Below are 23,605 nucleotides of genomic sequence, written 5' to 3' on the forward strand. Positions count from 1 at the left end.
TAACAGTAGAGAAAGAAAAGCCAAAATTAAACAACTAACTCTTAAAGAAACAAAGAAATTAAAATATTTTTTTAAAAAGTAACAGGAAAGATTATGATTAATAGACTGAGAGATCTAAGTATATAATACAAATATAAAACAAGAATGAGATGCCATGGAAATGGGAAAGAGCTCTTTTGAATTACAATGTAATTGATAGTACAGATGACAATATAATCAACATTATGAAATAAAAGATAAAGGATATAGAAACTCAGGTAGTCTAATCTTTATTTAAGACACTCCTAAAAGAGGAGACAAAAAAGAATGAAGAAGAAAACTAGTCAAATAAGAAAAGCTCTTAAAACCATAGATGGATTTGAGTACTATAATTGAAAGAACACATGAAATACCTAGCCCAATAATTGAAAAATCTTTCTTTGATTCAAATATATAATATTTCAAAATACAAAAAGTGAAGATAAAACTTTTAAATATCCTGGCAAAATAAATCCATTTTCTATAGAATAAATAGAATCATAATAGGCCGAAACAAATAAAACAGCCTTCAGAGTTCAGAGGAAACCATTTTTGAACTTAAAACTTTATCCCAGATAAACTGTCAATTTAGTATGAGGAAAGAGCACACATATCTCCAAGTATTAAGGATTATAAGTGCTTCCCCTTAAGTCCTTTCATAGAAAATTTCTTGAGTGTGCTCACCAGCAGAATAAAGAAGTAAACCAAGAAAAGAGAAGAACTAATACTGAAAACCATGTTAATTACGATGGAAAAAAAGTTTGGTGTCATTACCTAGAGAAAAATCAGTTCAAATTAGAAGACTGGGATCTCTGGTAGGAAAAAAAAAAAAAAAGACTGCATGGTTTGTATAATTTGGCAGTATAGAAATTATAAAGATTTTGCAAAGGCTCATATGCATTTCAAAATACATTAACTAACTTAATTAGAATATTCAAGGAAAGCAAAACTTAATAAAAAAAAAAAGTAATAATCCTAATCTGAAGAAAGCACAAAGAACATTAAATAATTTAAAACATCTGAGAACAGAAAATTAATTTTCCTTTTGTAAAGAAAGCAGTCATATTTGTAATATTTATACTTAGAATGAAATCTTAGCAAATTTCCTGATTCTGATTAGTTAAAATGTATATGTATATATGTGTGTGTGTATATGTAACATATATGCATATATAATGTATAGTCAATATATATATTTATTTTTAATTTTTAGAGTTAATGTATGGTCAACCACAGGAAGTTTAATTATAGTTGCAGATAGAATAGACATGCTAAATATTTAAATCTCAAAATAATAATATAACAGCACATGTGAAAGAGGAAGAAAAATGACGAGATTAATCAATTAAAAATTTTAAGAGGAAAATCAAGAAAGGCTATCAAAATAATCAGAGAAAGAATTGGAAGTTCTATTGTGTGCCAAACTAAACATATATATATATATATGTTTATCTATATATATTTATATATTTATATATATATTTATCATACTTGGGGATAAGACAATAAGGTAATCCTTATCTCTCAGGGTAGGAATCAATTAATACAATACACAATTGAAAAACGAAGAAGCAAGGACCTAGGGGTATTATATTGATGGTCGTGAATAATATAAAAGAAAATGGCTAAATGAGGCACCTTTGGAAAAAGGTCTGAGTTAGGGAATGTTCCTTTTCCTTCACACACTCTATTGAACTATGATTTGATAGCACATGCCTGCATCACAAGGATAAAACAAATAGATGTATACTTATTTAAATAATAGAAAGGAAACGAGGGCTGGGGAGATAGCTCAGTTGGTAGAGTGCTTGCCTTGCAAGCACAAGGCCCTGGGTTCAATCCCCAGCACTGCAAAAAAAAAAAAAAAAAAAAGGAAACGATAAAAAGGTTGATCAGTTTCCTGTCCCTCTGAGCCCATTCATGGATACCAAAATAAGAAGTCTTTTCTGTGAAGACGAGACCTGCCATCACTGGGGCCTATCAGAAATTCCACATTTCCTCAGTAGGACAACACTCTCTCCCCATCTTTGAAGTTTTCAATGCTACCATTTGGTGAGAATAGAAGCTGAGCTTCTGGTAAGAATGGGAGTTGGCCATTCTTGATGGATGCCTTGCTACACAGTAGAAAAGCTATGCTCTCTTATCAGCAAAATTCCCCCAAAATTTAAATTGGTGCTCCGGTTCTTTTGAAGTTTTGAGTTATTGTAACTCTAAACCTTGCCCGTGACATTTGTTTTACACCATGGTTTTCTCACACAGGACTTCTCATACATACACTCTCCTACCAAGTCACAGATCTCTTGCAAAACAGCAAACAAAGTCAAACAATGTGATTTCATGCATTACGATCCCCATGCTCCGAGAAGCAATCTAGTTTGGAGTAACTGTATTGGCAAGTGGTTGACTAGCCCTTATATATTTTTTTTAATTTTTTAATTTTATTTGTTCTAATTAGTTGTGCATGATAGTAGAATGCATTTATACATTTTGATAGATCATACATAAATGGAGTATAATCTCTCATTTCTCTATTCATATTTCAGGATCACATAATCATGCGGTCACACATGTACATGAGGTAATAATGTCTGTTTCACTTTACTATCATTCCTTCCCCCATACCCCTTCCCCTCCCTTCACTCCCCTGTACCTAAAATAAAGTAACTCTATTCTTCCCCATTCACCCCCCTTACTGTGAATTAGCTTCTGCGTATCCGAGAAAACATTCAGCATTTGGCGTTTTGGGTTTGGCTTATTTCACTCACATGATATTCTCCAGTTCCATCCATTTACCAGCAAATGCAAGAATTTCATTCTTCTTTAAAGCTGAGTAATATTCCACATATATGTATATATATATATATTATATATATATATATATACACATACACACACACACACACACACACACACATATATACACACACACCACACATTTTCTTTATCCATTCATCTGTTGAAAGGCATCTAGGTTGGCTTCATAGTTTAGCTATTGTGAATTGACCTGCTATAAATATTGATGTGGCTGCGTGACTGTAGTATTTTGATTTTAAGTCCTTTGGGTGGAAACCGAGGAGTGGGATAACTGGGTCAAACGATGGTTCCATTCCAAGTTTTCTAAGGAATCTCCACACTGCTTTCCATAATGGTTGCACCAATTTGCAGTCCCACCAGCAATACATTTTTAATTTTACTATTTTTTACTATTGTATGCATAAGTTAAGGGCATCATTTTTGAAGCTTATAAACTCCTAGTTCATACATTCTTAGGAAAAACAGGTTAATGATTAACTTAGTCTATAAAATTTTTCATTTTCTTTTATTTCAAAAAAATGTACCTTCGCCTGAAGACACAATAAATTTGTTAATAAAAGGTATTCGAGAAACTGAAGTAGTAAAGTATCTTCACCTGCTAATAGATAAAATAAAAGGAGGCTGTACAGGTGTTCTTTTGGTTTGTCATTGTATGTCTACTTAAGTTTTGTTGAAAATTAACAGACTTCTAGAAAAGTGCAGATGCCGTGATATAGAGCACAATGCATTTCCCCCAAGTAAACATGGATGTATGATGACCACCCAGGAAAAATTAGAAAAATTAAAAAAAAAAAAAAAAAACATTGACGGGATCACAGAAGCTCCCTGCAGCCATACCCAGCAACCTCCTGCTCACCAAAGTTCACCACCATTTAACTTTTAAACACTACACATATTCCTGCTATTTGCATGTAAATTCCTTTTAAGAATAAAATAAAGCTATTTAATTTCAGTGTTTGGGTTGTTTCTTCTCAGATTTTTCTGAGGTTCATCAGTGAAGTTTTATGGTGTTCTACTTTATAAACTCACCATGTGTTTTTCTCCGTTCTCTTATTTTTGGAGACTTGGATTTATTCTAATGTGGAGCTATAAGGAAAAACACTGCTGTAGACACTTGAGAAAACATATTCTGGTGTACATATGTCTGCATTTCTGTTGTGTATCTCTTAGTCCTTATCTGTTGCTATAATATATTATCTGAGACCATGTGATAATCAAGAATAGAAGCATATTTGGCTCAGAATCCTGGAAGGTGGAAAGTCCAAGGGCAAGGCAACAGCATCTGCTCCCCATCTGGTGAGGTCCTTCTCACCACATGACAACATGACAGAGGACACAGTAGTGGGAAGCCAAGAGCATGCTAGCTCAGCTCTTTCTCTTCTTTCAAAGCCATATTGCCATCTGGGGGTACCACCATTATGACTTCATTTGATCCTTAGTATCCCCCAAAGGCCCCATTTCAAAACACCACTAACATATAAATTTGGGGATTAAATTTGCAACACATGAAATTTTGGACTGATTCAGTCCACAGCAGCATGTAACTAGAAGTGGAGTTGCCACGTTCATAGGAGATGTGTACTTTCAATTGCAATAGATTCCAATACAACTTTCCAAGGGGTTTAACCCCATTTATGAAGTAGTCATTCATCTCTTTCACCCTGTTTTTATTTGGGTTATTCATCTCTTCATTGATTTCAAACTATGGAAGGTCTTACAGTAACTCTGTTTTACAACACAAAGGTAAAAGGTGTTTCCTAAGCTTGTAGCAAAATGTCCTGATCCCCATGATAATCCAAGCTGTTGTATAAACAGAATATGCAAATTAAGGACATATAAAGCGTCAGCACTTACAGTCGCTCTAATTTCAGAAGGTCTCCAAAGGTCTCTGGGTGTAGTGTTTCTAATTGGTTGAAATGGATATACCTGGAATGCACAAAACCAAGTTAGTTATTCCTTGTACTTCTTAGTAAAATTAAATGTTTGAGGAATTAGCAAGAGTTTAGGATTTCTTTTTTAACTTTGCTGGACCCAAACTCTATGAGAATTTAAGTCTCCTTGCTCTTCATAATTGTGAGTCAAAAACCTGATGTTTCAAAGCCCATTCAGAAGGGCCAGATGCCACTCCTTTTTCATAAAGTGTCCTGAATACAAAAATGCTATTGGTTGGTGAAATTACTCTTCTTATTATTAAAATAATGCAAGTAAGTGCAGCTAGAGTAATAATCAAGACTGTAATTATTAATACACGCATTACAAGAGATGCACATACTTTATTTGCATTTCAGAATAAGGAGAATTTTGCTATCTCGAGGAGGCAAAAACAGCATATTTGAAGTAATGTGATTAACGCAGGCTTTGAATTTCTTAGTAATAGGAGAATGCTCTGAGCAATGCATCGTTAAGTGACTTCGTCATTGTATGAAAATGAGAGTGCACTTACTTAAACCTAGATATGCAGGTCATTGCTCCACATGACCTCTGGATGCAAGCAAGAGACATAGTGAACATGAGGTGCATATGGCTGCTTCTTGCATAACATGACATACTGATTGAGAGTAAACTTTTTCCTATAAGTGGAAGGAGTACACTCTAAAACAACAGTTTAAAGTATGGTAAGGTAAATACATAAGTGAAATAGTCACTATCCTTACCAAGTATTATATACTGTACAGAATATTTTAATATGACTGGAAACACAAGAACTTTGTTCATGTAAGTATCACCACAAATCTGTAATATGTTGTACTATGATATTATACTGGCTACTATGTCATTAGACAAGAGGAATGTTTCAGCTCCAGTATAACCTTGTAGGACCACCTTCCTAAATGTGGTCAGTTGTTGACCAAAATGATGTTAAGTGATACCTGACTATAGGAGAAATGAATTTATTATAACACTGGAGGAGGGATGTGCCTTGATCATCTTTTCTCCATCAGCTTTAAATTATAAAATGCCTTACAATAATGCTCTATAACACAAAGGTGTTATAAATATTAATGAATATTAAGCTTACAGCAACATGTCCTGATCCCTAGAGTAGTCCAATTTGTTGTGTAAACCACATAAGTGAAGCAGAAGCCAAGCACATCTAAAGGATCAAAGGGAGGCGCTTTAAAATGAGGCCTTTTCAGTCTTCCTCTATGCAATTGGTCCTGCAGGTTTTCCCAAAGTCATTGTTTCAGAAAAACTTCTCTTAAAGCAGCACTGCTGAAGGCAAAAATGATTGCATTTCTCCCAGAAATCCTGTGATGTAATGGAGAAGCATGCTTCAAAGCAGAGTGCTGAGAAGACCTCTACCAAGTAAATCTTGCTAATAAACAGCAGGATCCATAAATGCAGCCACATCCTCCTCTCAAAAAATTTAAATGCATAAACTGCACCTGATTTCTGAACACAGTTTTTTCAAACCATCTTGTGAAACCAACAGCAATACACAGCAGACTGTAATGACTTGCCTACAGAAAGTCCCTTGAACACCACACAAAGGAATAAAAATGTTTCATACTGAATTGGGAAGAGAATATTTTGTCCATGTGGGAGGACACAGTAAATGGCCCTTGACTTTGTCGATGGGAAGCTATTTGACTTGAAGTAAGGACACACAAATAAAAGGAGAAGACTCAACAGTTATAATTGCATATAACATTTAATTGCAGAAATAATTTTGAAAGAAGAAATTTAAATTTTTTTTTTTAAAAAACATTCTTCCTAGAATGTTCTTCTCTTTCCTAGACTTCTGTTTTAGTTAGCTTTTTCGCTATGGTGACTAAAGGACCTAACCAGCACAACTGTAGGAGAGGAAAAGTTTATTTGAGGGCTCATGGTTTCAGAGGTCTCAATCCATAGACAATAGACTCCATTCCTTGGGGCTCGAGACAAGACTGGACATCATGGCAGAGGGAAAATGTCATGATCAGGAAGCAGAACACAGAATCCACTCACCAGATACAAATATATACCCCAAAGTTACCCCCCAATTCCCACCTCTTCCAACCACACCCTACCACTTCAGTTACCATTCAGTTAATCCCTATCAGGGGATTAAATCAACAATTGGTTTAAGGCTCTTGTAACCTAATTGTTTCTTCTCTGAACCTTCTTGCATTGTCTTGTACATGAGCTTTTGGGGGACATCTCATACCCAAACCATAACTGCTTCTTATAAAATAATTATTATAGAAAGAGTACTCCCCATACCTATGGAAAAACTTAATAATTGCAATAGACTAAAAAGGATGTAGATGGAAAGGAATGATTATTGCAAACTGTTTTAGATTCAATCCTAAAATCAGTGCTGCACCCGCCTGCTCTCTGAAAGTTGTCACCCTGGCTTTTGATGCCATGAATTCCTCTCAAGAATCTTGTTCATTATTAATGCTACAGTGGTGACTCTGATAATTGCCTTGGTATTTGCACAAAACAACTTTGTCCTTGTTTCTTTGAAATACGTACATGCACAGGCACACTCACAAATCACACACACACACACACACACAGACACATAAACACACACATACTGTCCCCTACAAAATCATTATTTTTTATAATTGGTCCAACACACAATGAAGAAAGTAGAGCCTGGAAAAATTAAAGAAATTATGGGGAAGGTGTTAGGGGGGATGTTTGGGTGCTGAAGGAAAGAGGGCAGAGAGAGAATCTTCAGTGACTGCAGCATAGAAAGATTTAAAAAGAAGTTTAGTGTAGGATTTTTCTTTCTAAGCAGAATGTATTGCATCATTGGATTCCAATCTTTGAGCTTGTTATACATACTCAATAACATAGAGTGCAAATAGACATTTATCGATTAATATGAATAGGTGCAGATGAAGGCTCTGAAATTTAACATGAAGTAAATAATAATAGTAACAATAGAAAACATATACAAGTGTTTTAAATGTATTTAGTCATTTTTTTAAATCTTCAAAACTACAGTGAAATTTCTATGAATATTCCCATTATTTCACTGGGGAAAATATGGTACAGTGAGATGAATAAACTTGCTCAATATTGCACAGTTTGGAAATTCTGGGACCAACACCCAGTTTGGCAGATATTTCTCTTAACACGTGGAAACAGCAGTCTCTTTACAAGAACAAGAGTTGCCACACACAGTCTCAGCTGACATGCAAAACATGCAACTATAACCTATTAAAACCTGACATAACAATTCCAGGAGTGACGTCTTTCTCAGGTATGGAAACAGGTCTTCCACAAGAAGAGTTAAGAGCTAATCAAGGGAAAATCCAAGTTACATATCTAGTGAAACCCATGCTTTCAAACACTCTCAGGGGTTGCTTCACAGTTTGCCTGCATTAGTGTTTCTGTAAGATGTGGAGTTTTTAACTAGAGGAAAGCATCACATTCCAGACTTAGGGTAACCTTACAGGCCTCAAGCAAAGAGGTTTTAAGCCAGGTCTGTGGTTTAGCCAACTATATATTGCTAACTCAAAGTTTTTACAAATGAATATTCTAGCACAGAAATTAGCTAGACATTCATTTTCCTTCCTATTTTTTTATACTTCTTTTGAGTAATGTATTTCATATTGCAATTTTAATCAAAAAGAAAATTTGAGTTTATGATGAATATTTTCAACCAGCAGTAGCCTTCCTGCCATCATCGATCAATGTGCGTCCTCCATAGTCTGCACAGATGTCTGGGTTACTAGAACAAGAACAAAAACAGCTTTCTATTGGTAGGACATCTGATATACCCAGCCAATTAAAATCAGAATGACGTAGGCCAAGAATTTAAATAGCATGCAACAGTTCATCCAAAGTTACTATGATGTTAAGGATTGAATCATACAATTACATTTTATAGTCAGTAGCATTTGTAATTTGTACTCCACAGTAATTAAAGTCACTGATAAATATTGATTTTTGCATTAAGATAGTTTAAAAGTAGCAATTTATATTTAGAAATTCCTAAGAAATGCAAAACCTCTTTTCCAGAATGCACCCACTGAGACTGTACTAATCACAGTGCCTATTTATTCCCCATTCCAGCAATGCTTCCTTAGAACAAATCCCTTCAATTCCAGACTCACCCAGGGAAGCCCTACAGGTTGCATGATTTCTGCTGGACTTCAATCTAATTCTCAGTAGGATAAGCAACTGGTATTTGAATTCACTATTAACGAAAGTAAAAAATGCACAAAAGCAGATTTTTTTTTCTTTGCAGGGAAATAAGACAACTCAGAGATTTCCATTTGATTACAGTGCAGGCATCTTTAAACAGCGTTTTTTCCATGAGATTTGACAAATTTCCTGACAATTTTTTTTCTAAAGTAATTGTTTTAACTTCTAAACCAATTCAAAGCAGTAGGACACTTTAAGTTAGGTTTGTTTGATTTATGTGATGGTTTTAGCCTGGTCAAATAAAGAGAGATTTAGCTTTGATTTCCTCTCCCTATTGAGCCTCAATAATACAGCAATTCTATATTGTCCTACAACCTTATTTTTTCTAGGTTGTTGATAATCCTGACATTTTTGAACATCTATTGTAGGTAGATAAATGTGAATGACTGCTTATAAGAATATTAAATCTGTTTCAATTGCTTCAAAAATTTTTTTAAATAAATGGACAGTAGCTATCTCTTCATGCATAGAAAGCTAAAAGTTATTATCATTATTATTTCATGTTAATTCATACATAACCTCCCTAGATGATTTCACATACACCTATGGTTTCAATTATCATTTCTATTCAGAAAACTTATGAATTACATCTCTGAACCAGATTTACCTCTAAGATCTAGATTTGTACACTCCAGACTTCCTAAGTATTTCCAGATGTCCCAAAGGTGCATCAAATTCAACATGTCAAAAATTCAAAACATGCTCTTTCTCTGCCATGCTTATTCTCTTCCATTGCTGCTAGCCTCCAGGAACAGTGCCACCACATATCTGCACAAGTCAGAAAGTTAGTGTTGACCCTCCTCCTCCTTTCCTTATTCCTTGTATCCTATCCAACTCCAAATTCTTTGGATTTTGCCTCTTAAATGTCTCTTGAATTTACTCCTTTCTCCTTTCATCTGCTATTTCACCCTAAAACAAACTATACTCTCAGGTACTCCAATGCAAGAACTATACAACTTATCTACCTACTTTCATCTACTCTCTACCCTATAGAAACATTTCTTAATACTCATACATAGGTTTCAACTTCTATAAGAATAGAGTTCCTTAACAGAACTCCAATCCCTGCCTGGTCTCATCTGAAAATGCTTCCCCCATCCCCTTTACCCGTTATCCTTCACCAACACCACTCCAGCACTCTTGCCTTCTCTTGGTCTTGTCCTGGCCACACTCATGCCCACAGGGTTCTTTGCCCATTTGTCTGTTCAGCCTGGAAACCCTTCCCTCATTTTGCCTGATGAACTCCTATTCCACTGTAGCTTCAAATGTGCACTTCCCTCCAGGAAACCTTCCCTGATCACCTTGCTGAGTCCCCTGTTCCAGGCTCTCACAGCACTGTACTGCTACAGTTTTGTATTTGTTTGAGTCATTATTCAATTCATGTCTATCTTCCACAAATAGACTCTAAGGATCGTGAGGACAGAAACCATATCTAGTTCAAACTAATTTCCATATGCCATTTTCTGGCACAGGTTTTCACAGATAGATATTACACACACAGTTGATCACTGAAAGAATGAATGAGAGGCCAGTAGTTTTGTATAAGCATTGCCTTTGTATGCACAAGACTGAGACACTGACCTCTAATCACATTCTATGCTATAAAACTTCCAATGGTGGTTCGAACCCTTATTAAAGCTTTTGGAATTATTATTGGCTCAATATTCTATAAGGGCAACACTTTTCTTAATGAAGAACCATGGCAAACTTCAACATAAGCCTGATGGTTGTGAGACATATCATTACATATATCTCATTGCGTCTCTTAAGAACTTATGAAGTCATCAGGTACTAATGAACTACAAGACATCTAGCAAATTCTTCCAGGGGTTTCTTAAAGGAAATTCTTCTCATTCCAAAGGGTTGTTTTAGGATCACATATGTGAGCATCACCAATATGATTGACAGCTCCTACCTGAGTAGATGTATACCTCCAAAATCACCCCATATATTTGGCCACCAAAATGAAGACCAAAAAAAAAAAATCTTCCTAAGACCTCTAAAACGTGGAGAGTAAGAACATGTGGCCAGAAAATAACAATAAAAATAACACAGATAGAATGATTCCCTGGGTGAGGAGTTTCCAGTATTGTTTTGACTTTCAGCATAAACTCACCCAGTCACACAAAAACAATTCCACTCTGCCAGAGGATCACCTTGGCAACCATGCTCCGAAGCGACAGCAGAGATGGGGAGAACACTATATTTGTCTGCATCTAACTGCATAATCCAAAAAGAATATAAATTCAATGTTCCCCAACTTTTTGTAAAATGTAGCTACTTTTTATTTCCTCAAAAGCCTTGAGATCAGGAGGGAAAGAGGAATAGCATGGATAGAAGGAGTTTGACTTAGTGCATGTGAGTCCACATGTGTTGTAACATGTAATTTCACATGTGTCCATGTATATGTAAAACATGAGCTAACTTCATGCTTCTGCAGCATGAAGTTGAGATTTAAATAAGACCTTGACAATTCTAACACAGAAGACAGATCTCACAGAGGAGTACCAGGGTGACAATTGATGTGGACATCTTTGTGTCCTGCCTCTGCAGCCACCTGATCATTTGCTCATGCCAGATGCATCACTCCAATACCCCTCAAAAGTCAGATAAGATGAGAATATGCACTTTTTAGCTTCATTGCACAATAGCAAGTAAGAATGATTTGTTAGACCAAACAAATTATTCATGCAGTTTAGGAATTAATTAAGCATCTGAATGGAGATCTTTATTTCAGACACAGTAAATTTTTTTAACTGATTCTAAAGGAAAAAAAATTGACTGAATTACCATAATCCATTAAGTTCAAGAGAATAGCTTTCTAGTATCTGATTTGCATGCTATGTTGAAGTCAATAACACTGTATGCTAAAATCTATTGTACAAAGATTCATATTTATTCTCATATTCTAAAATCAATTAAACAAAGGCTTATATCTATTTTTCAAGAATTAAAGCCAGTTAAAAATCATATTGCACAAACTTCACTTATCGAGAACTTATTTCAATCCTAAATTAGATAGTTATGAAAAAAAATCTTGTTTCTAAAACAGTTTACACATAGTCTGATAGTTATTTCTTGCTATCTTAGCTCAGTTTCTATTATTTTTGCCTAAACTAATAACTGTAATAGTCCATCTATATTCAGTCTCTACCTTCCAAAATAATCTGTATTGAATTTACTGATAATTGTTCCTGAAAAACACCACACCAACTCCTTTAAAGGGATCTTTACTATTTCCCCACTGTCTTCAGCTGAAATTCAAGACTTTCCAAGATTTAGTGCCAATCTATGACTGTCCTTCTCTTTCACAAATCTAATCACCCTCTAAAGGAATTTGCTATCTCTGAACCTCCTCTGCTATTATTTTTTATAGTGTCTAATGTTCAAAATGTTTTCTTACCCATTTAGGTTCTGTTCAAAAGGTTCTTTCTTCATTCTGGACTTAGTGGGTTGCCCATGTCAGAAGTAACTTCAATTCTCTGTGATCTTTTAGCATATTAAAATATTAATAAGCATTTATTGAGTGCCTGGCAAGTGTAAGACAAGATCCTTGACCTTCTCAGAGATTACAATCAGGTAAGAGGTAAAAGACAAGAAATCAATGGCCACAGACTAGCAGGATATGTATCATGATAATATTATGCAAGAAATACCAGGAGCATTCTAAGAATTTAAAGGAAAGGCTGTGGAAAGAAAAGGATTCTATAGCTAATTTTTCTGGACAAGCTCTACTTACCTAGGAGCAAAAGAGAAAAGATGGTTTAGAAAGTGGGAAGACAAATACATGGGGAAGTGCAGAGGCATGAAAATGCAAGGCTCATTTGCAGCACAGGAAGTAGCTAGACAAGACAGAAGCACAGGTGCCTGCAGAGCTTTGGAAAGACAGATATGGTCGGGTGATGGGGGGAATCACATCACACCTTTTCTTAACAAGAAGTATGAACTTTCCCTTCAAGATATCAGGACACATTACAAGACTTAAAGAAAGAGAATTTCTTAATAAAATTTAAATTTTATGCAAATGTGAATAAAGGATTGGACGTTAGCTAGAGAGAGACAAGCTATAGCAATGGTTTGCAAGGGTATTCAACCAAGCATAATTTTGACCCCAGATAATTTGAATTATCACAACTGGAGGTGGCAGTACACCTGGCCTCTACTAGGTGGAGAACAAAGATATTGCTTGATGTCCACAATGCATATGCCAGTCCCCAGGACCTTACCAAGTCCAAAATGTCAACAGTGCTGAGGGTGAGAAACACCAGGATAGAGCCTTATTTATTTTTTAATCAGTGAGGAGTGGTAGTGACAATGGCTGCTGGATGTAGCATAGATTGCAGGCTGCAAGAGTGGAAGAGTGAGACTGCAGAGTCCAGGAAAAACAAAGCAGTGGAAATCAACTAGAGGCATGCCAAAAAAAAAAAAGAGGGGAAAATTCATGGAAGAAAATTGAGGAAGACTATGTAGAGAACCAAAAGAATTAAAAGGAATCAAAACATTATTGGAGCCAAGCACAGTGGTGCATGCCTGTAATCCCAGCTGCTTGGGAGACTGAGGCAGAAAAATCAAGATTCAAAGCCAGCCTCAGCAACTTAGCAAGGCCCTAATCAACTTAGTGAGACCCTGTCTCAAAATAAAAAAGGCTAAAGGGCTGAGGATATGGTCCAGTGGTAAAGTGCCTTTGGCTTCAATCCCCGGTTTACAAATATATATATATTTCCATATATATATATATGGAAAGTATCACCATGAAAAGGAAGAAAGTGTCCCAGAAAGACAGACTGTTATGAATAACAATGAAATGAACATCAACCCATCATGATGATCTGGTCACAAGGAAAGTTAGGAAGATGTCTATTAGCATTTGCCCTCAATTTTCTCCTTAAATTCAAATGCAAAAGAAAGTATGAAATGCAAGAGAACTATATGAAATAAGGACAGTAGAACATGTTTTAAATTATCACTATAGAAAGTAAGACAAGAAGCTCAGCTCACTTTTATCATCACTGTTGAAGCTGGTATCCAGTGTCCAGCTCTTTTCTTACTTGATTTTCAACTACATTTGACCCAGTTGGTAACTCCCTCCTTCTTGATACTAAACTTTTAAGATCCTCTCCTGAGTAATCAGTGCTCTTCAGATCTTTTTGCTGCTTCCTTCTCTTTTGACCAACATCTTGTATTGGAATGTCCAGAAATGAGTCCTTACTCCCCCTTTCTGTCCACACTCAGTGCCACCCAGTAGCAGAACTCTGAACACTTTCAGATGCAAATGACACCAAATTGCATGTCTAGCCCAGACCGTGGGCTCATGTTCTGGACCCCCATCCCCATTGCCTAACTCACACACCCACTTGGCTGTCAAGTAGTCATCTCAGACTTAACCATATGTGAATCTGGAATCCTGATTATCCCTCTATAGCCCGTTTTATCCACAGTTGCTACTTGTCAGCTGATGACACCTCCTTGGAGCTGTTTAGACCAAAAAGTGTTGTAACATCCTTGACTTCTTTCTTTTTCCAACATGCCATATTCAAGTGGTTAGCTTCAAAATAGAGCCCAAATCTGCACTTTTCCAACTCCCATACTGCTCCCTCCCAAGGCAGCGGAACCACCATCTCTGGTCTAGATTACAACAAAAAGTCCTAACTACTCTTTTGTCCACATCTTTGCCTGACCACAAGCTACTGTCAACATAGTTAAGATAAAGATGAGAAGCGATGCATTTTTAATTAGCTCGATTTAGTCATCCCATGATGTATGTGTTTATCAACATAAATATCATACATCATAAAGATAGCTGAACCCAAAAAGGGAATGGTTTCAGGACATGCACAGATACCAAAGTCAATGGATACTCAAGTCCCTTTGTTTGCATATAACCTACATACATCTTCCTTTATACTTTAAATCATCTCTAGCTTACTTATTCCTAAGAGTAAACGCTATACTAATAGCCATTTTACTGTATTTAGGGAACAAAGGCCAAAAAATGTGTGTACATATTCAGTGCAGACACAATTTTTCCAAATATTTTGCATCTGTGGTTGGTTGAATCCACAAAAGGGGAACCCACAGATATGTCAAATATATATATATATATATAATATACACACATATATATGTGTATATATATATATACACATATATATATACATATATATGTATATATATATATTCCAATTGAAAAAAAGAATATTTTTAAATGAAGAAAATAGAGATATGAGAGACATCATGTTAAAACCTGTCAGATTAGTAGTATCATCTCTAACCCTCTAGTGTTCACCCAGAACAAAAAGCTGTCAATACCAATGACACAGATCAGATGTGTTCCTCTGATCCACAAGATCCTGTGTGAACTGGATCTCTTGATGTATCCACATCAGTGACCAAACTGCTCTTCTAATAGACCAAACCAGGCACACCCTTGATGTGGGGTCCTTACAATGACATCTTCTCTGTTGCAATGTCCTTCCCACAGGCATACCAATATTTACTTCCCTCCCCACATCAAGTCTTTGCTCAAATGTCACCTGCTCAATGAGCCTCCTCTGTTCCTCCCTTCCTATTTCAAATTGCAGTCACATCTCCACTTCCTGGCATGTCTCAACACCCTCCCTTATCCTTCTTGTATATTTTTAAATCCTTGCCATAGACTTACATAATTCCATGTAATGTGTTTATTTATTTATTAATTTTAATGCTTGCCTTCCCTGCTATAATGTAACTTTCTCCAGGGCAGAGACCTTAAATGTTTAGTTTGATGATACACCCCAGCTCCTAAAAGAAATCTGGCATAAGAAAGCACTCATGAAAACTCATGAATAAAAATCTGGAAAACAATAAAATATCTATACTGTAAGGCTATTGCAAGATCACAGATAATTCTCAAGAGACCTTTGTACAGAATTTCAAAAAAGCAGAAAAAAAGTCACCCAGGTAGAAGGAAACAGTTGTCTAAAGAAAGAGGAGCATTGAAAAGGACCGTAAGAGTGAGTAAGAAAGGGAGCTCTTCTGACTCCATCATCATTACTGAGCCATGGTCAAGTTTTAGTTTTACCCTCTATGGACCCACCGAGAAATTCATTTCTTCTAGCTCTGGAATATCACTCTCTCCTACATCTCCTTCTACCTAACATAACTTCAGAAAAACTGAATTACTGAGAGTCTATCTGAGATTTGAGATGGATTTGTTGATTCAAAATATGAGATTTTATGGTTCTCTCCAACACAATGAAGTAGAAGGTAGAAATAAGGAAATATAAATTGAGGTTAATTCATATTTGAGCTTGAAGGACAAAAGGAGCATAGAATAGGCCATAATGGGGAAAGTAATAGTGTAAACAGGAGCTGGATTCTAGGGCCCTTGCAGATATCAAAATCCACAGATGTTTGCATCTCTTATATAAAATAGTGTGTTTGCACATAACCTTCCTGTAGATTTTAACTCACCTCCACATTACTTATAATACCTAATACAGAGTAAATGCTACATAAATTGTTATACTGTATCGTTGAGAGAATAAGGACAAGATAAAAAGTCCGTATGTTCCATTACAGACACCATGTTTGATCCACGAATGCAGAACCCATGAAAGGAAAGGCTGACTTTATAGGATAATGGGCTAGTCAACTTTCCATTACTGTAAAAAATCTCCTGAGATAATCAACTCAAAAATAGGCAAGATTTATTTTGGCCCACAGTTCTAAACATTTCAGTCCATGGTTAGTTAGGCTCATTGTCATATGCTATAGAATGACTACAGCATTTCTATTGAGTGAAGACGCATAAGTGCTGCATTTACCAGGGCGCAGCTGGAGGCAGCTGCTCGCTAGGCTGAGGTTGGCCTCGCAAGTGGGCGGCTGCACTGACCCGGACTGTGTGGAGGTGCTGCCAGCTGGAAACGTGTGTCCACTGAGCAGCTCCAGACAGCAGTGTTCTGCTACCTCAAACATGCACAGTACGTGGACTCCTATGGTCCCCTGCAGCAAGGCCTAAGGCCTAAGGCCCAAGGAGATTGTGGCCGACCCCTCAGTCCAGTCAGAATCTGGTTGTGCCAACACAGTGTCTGTAATTCCTAGCCAGGCAGAACCCCAGAAGTATGAAGTACAGTTTGGAATACTGTGGAATTTTCTGATTCTGATTCCCAGCATAACCACAAAGTGATGCCTCTCCCCTACCAGTTCTTTGTCTACCTGGTGTAGAACAGCCCCAAGAGCTTGGTGGAAAGTTTCTACAGCTGCTTCCACAGGTCATTCCTGCAGAACGCAGGCCAGAAGAATGTCCTCTAAGTATCTGCAGACTACGCAGACATCCAGGACATCCTGTCCAACTTCCAGCTCCAAGTGAGTTCCTGGACAACAAATACATGGTCCGCATCCAGGAGGACAGCTACAACTACCTTTTGTGCTACCTCCAGAGTGACAACGCTGCCCTGTGCAGGGTGCTTGCTATCCACATCCACCTGGACATGCAGCCTGACAAGAGAACAGTCTGCTAGCTTTATGCCAGTGGCGGCTCCCCGTGGTGAGAGCAGCGGCCTGGAGCCCCTGGACATGCCCAGGCCTCTTGTGCAGAACAAGGTTGCCCTGCACAGCTTCAAGTGCATGAAGGATGGGCCTCCCTCCCTCATCACCATCTGCTTCTATGCCTTCTACAACACAGAGCTGCAGCTCAACACCGCAGAGATGTCCCACAGCAAGCAGCTTGGAGTTTGACAACTCCTGCATCAAGCTCTGGAGTTTGTGGTCCAGGAGTTGAAATAAAGGGCCCCACCAGGTGGCATCCGCGGGCTTGTGACACTCTGGAGGAGGAGGAGGATACCGAGGAGGACAGCGCGGAAACAGATGAAAACACTGCGGGGACCCTCCGGACCGGTGTGTATATCACAGGGTCCCTCGCAGATGCCTCAGGGCTACTCTCTGGCTCTGAAGACATGTCCATCTGATACTGGACCTGGGCAGTTTCAGCACACCTTGTTGTATCAGGATCACACCTACCTGATTAGGACCAGGGAGTCAGCCCATACAGCCTCTACTTTGCCAGTGAGTCCCAAGACTGCACCTCAAGGCTGTGGTGGCTGGATCCCACGTACCCACTGAGGATACACAGGACACCTGACAGACGCGGATTGTGTCAAGTTCACCCTAATTCTAACTACTCGACCACAGGCTCGACTGTTTAAAGTTTCAGGGAACTCAGAGAATTAGGCCACACAGTGTGAGGGGAGAAGGGAAGTCTCCTTGTGGCCTGATGGTGCCCAGGACCGTTTCTGGAAGCAAGCGGGGGCACTGACCTCTGGCTCTATGAATGACAGTGGGAAGGGAAAATTCTTTTCTCTGCTGTATTTTTGTCAGTAATTCTCTCCCCTGAAAATAAAGATTATGGTGGGCTGGGGTGAGACTCAGCAGCAGACCACTAGCCTAGCAGGTGTAAGACCCTGGGTTCAGTCCCCTGCATTGAATAAAAAAAGATTATGATAAAAGATAGTTTGGAATAAGTCACAAGACTTTGAGTCTCCAAAGGTGTGTTTGTCGAGGTAGCCTTCAGCGTCTTTGTCTTCCTCCTGCAGAGGTCTGCCCTGCCCTGCCCTACAGCACCCTCTCAGTTGGCAGACTGTGCTCAGCTACACTGAGGGTAAAGCAACTTCTCATGTGTGGAAAAAGGGTTAAATGTGTCTATTTTCTGAAAAGAATTATTTTGTATTTTGTTTTCTAATAAAATGTATTTCGTTTCAAGAAAGAGTGAAAGGGACTTTATTGCTTCATGTACATATATGACTGCATGACTGATGTGATCTTACAATATATACAATCAAAAATAAGAAATTACACTTCATTTATGTGTGATTTATCAAAATGTATAAATGCATTCTATTGTCATGTACAACTAATTAGAACAAATAAAAAATTAATAAAATAAAAAAACTAGCAATTAAAAAAGAAAAAGAAAGAAGGAAAGGAAGGAAGGAAGGAAGGAAGGAAGGAAGGAGAGAGAAAAAGAAAGAAAAGAGAGAAAGAAAGAAAGAAAGAGAAAGAAAGAAAGAAAGAAAGAAAGAAAGAGAAATAAAGAAAACAGAACTGCATTTGGTGCTGGGAAGGCAAAAAAGGGAATGAATCAGCTTGGAAATTGCATAAGGTCCTTAAAAGATTTAAAAAGATAAATACCATAAGAAGCAGAGAATCATCAAGTGCTGAGAAAAAAAAAAAAAAAACAAAACTAAATGAAGCCAAAAAAATTCAAAAAAAAAAAAAAAACACATAAAATCTTTGTGGAGAGATTGGTCCTTTAAGGATAGACGTTCAACAATCAAATGAACAAAGAGAAATAGGAATTAGGAAACAACATATCCAGTATAAATGAATGCAACAGTAAAGAAAAATATTTTTCTTCATATGTGGATGGGAAAAAGGGAAAAAGAGAAATCTGAAAGGTAGTATAAATGGTTCTATGATTGCCCATGAATGCTGAAAAGTAGCGGTTTGTTTCTGTTTGTTTTTAGAAGCAATGAAAGGATTTGAGGCTCAGAGAATTGATGAGATAAATGCTAAAATTTAAGGTCAATGGAACAGAGCAAGGGGCGAATCATCTATGAGTTTCCTTATTGGCCTAGAAATGAAGAAATGAGTGTGTAAAAGCAGCAGGCATAATATGACACAGGGGCAATCCCAAGAGAAAAATGCAGAAATGAATCCCATCAGCCTTCTACAGGATAAAGCAATGGGGAACAAGGAAGCTTGTTCTCACTTGAAGTCTCGTTCATTGTATGATATTGGAGTTAATGTTGCTTGATCTGAGGGTGGTTGATATATATGAGAAATTCCTAGCACCTCCTTGAAATATAGCAGATGTCCTTGACATTTGATTGGAAGTACAGGGAAGAAGAGAATGAGAAATTCCATGTAGTTTAAAACTTTAGGCAGGGACCAGGGCAGGATGATTTGCCCAAGGTCTGCCCCCATACTCCTTTCCTTCCAGTGCTAATGGAGTATTACAGTACACATAGGGCTAAAAGCCCACTGATAGGTAATATATGCAGACCAGCACTTTCTGACTTCCAATGCAGGATTCTGTAAAACTGGAATGGGCAATTTGGTTTAGTGCTAAGGCCAAAAAGGGGCTTCTTATGCCAACTTCTGAATCTAAATAATTAGATCCTCCTTCTGAAACTTATTTGCAGACATGCCAGGACTATACAGCACACTCTAAAGCCACTTAAAGGCCAGGTTGCATCTTAGAGGCTGTAGCAGTTGTGAGCAGAAAGGGTAAAGAGAGTATGGCTGGCTGGCCATCACAATGGGTCACCACATAGCCACCCTGGTCTCAGAATACCAATCATTAACTAGCCAAATTTGCCCCCTGCTATACCTAAAAATGTGTAATGGTACAGGGAGAAATGTTCAGAATAAAAGGAACAGAACATGACAATTCCCTCCCATGGATACAGTATGCTTGAGGGGGAAAAATTTAGAAAAACACAAGAAAGAGAATAAGTAAATATCCCCTCTCTCCAGTATACTGTATTGGTGACATATCTTCTAATCTCCTGAGCTCTAATACCCCCACCATCTAGCCAGCTTACTTGCTTAAAGACTTTAGTTTAATTTAAAACCAAGGAAATAACTATATGATCTTACATTTCCTTCATGCACCATAATTTTATGACATTGTGACAGAGGACAATATTCATCGGGTCAGATGATTTCTTCTAAGACCATTTCCATAAAAATCTCCCAGATGGGGAGTTGCCACAATTTATACATCTACTAAAACTTTGAAAGTGGAAAAAGTATTGAGTATTCAGGTAAAAGCAACAAAATACAGAAATGTCAGAATTCACACTGTGAAAAAGGGAGCAACCCAGTTAGACTCAACGGAGGAGGAAATATGCTAAAGAAGTGTAAAGCCTAAACCACCTGCTTATGTGAAGACAAAACTAAAATATAAACATAATAAAACATGTCCCAGGGAATTTCTAAGAAGTAAGATGACATAGAAAGAAGTTAGACAAGAAAGACTAAAATCAAAAAGGAGAAAATGTTACACTATGCCCTATCTTGTTCATAATGCATAGATTTCTGTGTTAGCTGCTGTGACCAAAATATCAAACAAGGATGACTTACAGGAGAAAGAAGTTTATTTTGTGCTCAGTTTCAGAGGTCTTAGTCTATGGTTAGTGATGCCATTGCTCTGGGCCTGAAGTAGGTGTAACCTCATGGTGGAAGGGTGCAATGGAAGAAAGCTTTTCCACTCATGGCAGCCAGGAAACAGAGAGGGAAAGAGGCCAGGGAAGATACAGTTCAAAAGATACAGACCTACTTCCTTGAGTCTCACCTCTCCTGCCTACAATACCTCCCAGTAGTCCATCCAGCTGTCACTGGATCAATCCACTGATAAGATTAGAGCTCTAATCATTGCCTAAAACCCCACCTCTGAACCTTGCTGCACTAAGGATGATACTTTCAGATCAAAAACTTTTGGAGGGATGTTTCAGATCCAAACCATAACAATTTGTTTGTGAGAGTAGTATACAGAAAGGGAGAGATGCAGCACAGATCTTAAGGAGAAAAATGCATTTTGCAAAGGATCATTTCTACAAGGTATAGAAAGGTTTACCTGTCCTTCAGCCTCTAGACTCTTCATGTAAATATAATCAATTTTATATAACCATCAGGAAATTGAGATCTGCTCTACTGAACAGGACTCTAGCAGGTGAATTAAGGACCTGGATACAAGAGAGATTAACAAATGACAGCAGGATTAAAGAGCCATGAACCCTGGCTAATGCCAGGAGTGGGCTCCTGTCCAGACGAAGCTGTGCACTTCAAGGCTGGGCCTTGGCATAAAGGATGAGAGTAGCTGAAAGAAGATTCAGAAGGTGGGAAGTAGTGAAGAAAGGGAAGGACAAGAGGTCGGTGTTGGGATGCCCTGGCCTGTGCCTTTCCCCTGAGCCCCACAGGCAATGGAGCTTTATTCCTACTCCCCTCATGGATGTCACTTCCAAAACTGAACTGGGACAAGTCTAAGGGTGAAAGTGGAGGCCTATATATGAGTACCTGGGCAACTGAGTCACACAAGTCAGAAAAACCTTGCACTTAAACACCAATACGCCTCTAGTGCCTTCTTTTTTGACTTAAAATAAGCATGGCATCTGATAACTACATCAATAAACAAAGGTTCTAAGAAATAGAATGAGGCTATAATGAAAGCTACATAAAACCAATGTAAGTCACAAGATACACAATATGTTAAAATTTACTATAAATACTTTTTCAAAATAATGAGAAAGAATAACACACTATGGATTATAATTTGTATGCATGTATGTCTACCTCCTTTTGTTTGTAAATTGGCTTCAGAAACTCAAATTCACCAGTTACATACTTAGTGAAAGTCATATTTAAGCTTGTTCCACAAGATTCTTACCAATTCTAAAATTCCATAGTTCTCTAAATGTTCTGGGCTGAAACATTCTCTCAATTGAACACATAAATCCAATTTTTGGACATGGTTGATTGCCACCTGGGGATTTACATCTCAGAGAAAACTAGAAACGGCTTTGACCAAAGCTGCCTGTAAATGAATATTGTTTTTCTCTATGCCCATAACTGTGGTCTTATTTTATATTTCTTTTCTGGATTTAAGCCATATACAGATTACAGGAGGACTGTCAACCATGAATAGACCAGTTAACAATATTTGAAGAACACAGAGCTCTATTTCTCATCAAGGAAGTTTGTTGCTGCTTGAAATCTTGGACATATTGCATTGAGAATAAATTGCTTCTATCTTAGCTAGAAGCATAATAAATAAACTAATAGTTTATATCTTTTAACATTTAGTGGCTAACAGAATAGAAAAAGACCTAAAGGCAAAGTCATCATGACAGCTGTATTAAATAGTTAATGAATAAAATTGCAAAGAAGACTCAATTGTTTCAGTCAGCAAAGACTTACAGATTATAACCCTTGTTTCTTACCTTTTAAAACATTTATGTCATATTTAATAGAAAATCGTCAGCGTATTTCATCACTGGATGAAGATTTTCAAAAGCAAAATTTAAGACTATTAGGTAGACTTGATACTATACTATGAAAATGGACATGATTTGATAAATGAACCATTTTTTATGTAATTATTGGTAACATACCAATCCTGCAGGTGGCATTTAAAATAGTGCCATCTGAATTTCTTCTAATACTTTGCTCTGACAAAGAAAAGTAAAACCAAAATTAATTTGGGCTTCTGATTCTTCAATCATTCATCTTCAAACAAATGACCCTAATTTTTATATGTTCACTGCATACATACAGTGTATCACCCCATATTATGGTTCAGATATGAGGTGTCCCCCCAGAACTCATGGGTTATAAGAGCAGTAATCCCCTGATAGGGATTTACTGGGTCCTAAAGGTAGGCAGGTAGGGTGTGACTGGAGGACTGGTCAATGCAGGTCAATGCAGGTGTGCCCTTGGGGTCTAAATTTTGTTTGTGGTGAGGGGATCACTGTGTGTGTATGTGTGTGTGTGTCTCTCTCTCTCTCTCTCTCACTTCCACCATGATGTTCCACTTCACCTTGGATCCAGAGCAATGGAGCCAGCCATCTCTGGACTAAGACCTCTGAAACTG

At 37.4% G+C, this 23,605-nt stretch overlaps 1 protein-coding gene and 1 pseudogene across 7 annotated transcripts in view; one reads left to right on the top strand and one right to left on the bottom strand.

Moving 5' to 3' along the window:
* The window catches only part of PXDNL (peroxidasin like), a 545,994-nt gene that overhangs the window by 181,822 nt on the left and 340,567 nt on the right, over positions 1 to 23,605 (bottom strand). For all 6 annotated transcript variants that reach the window (XR_013763204.1, XM_079136409.1, XM_079136408.1 and 3 more), the window contains exon 5: positions 4,687 to 4,758. Coding sequence is in view for 5 of the 6 variants with exons in the window: in XM_079136409.1 (XP_078992535.1) it covers positions 4,687 to 4,758 (72 nt within the window). In the remaining variant the exon portion in view is untranslated. The remainder of the gene's footprint in view (positions 1 to 4,686; positions 4,759 to 23,605) is intronic.
* LOC306654406 (TAF5-like RNA polymerase II p300/CBP-associated factor-associated factor 65 kDa subunit 5L) lies at positions 10,676 to 17,737 on the top strand (annotated as a pseudogene). Its single transcript has 2 exons — positions 10,676 to 10,764; positions 16,875 to 17,737. The product of its transcript is annotated as a TAF5-like RNA polymerase II p300/CBP-associated factor-associated factor 65 kDa subunit 5L (transcript).

Source organism: Sciurus vulgaris, assembly GCF_902686455.1.
Source record: "Sciurus vulgaris genome assembly, chromosome: 1".
NCBI lineage: Eukaryota > Metazoa > Chordata > Mammalia > Rodentia > Sciuridae > Sciurus > Sciurus vulgaris.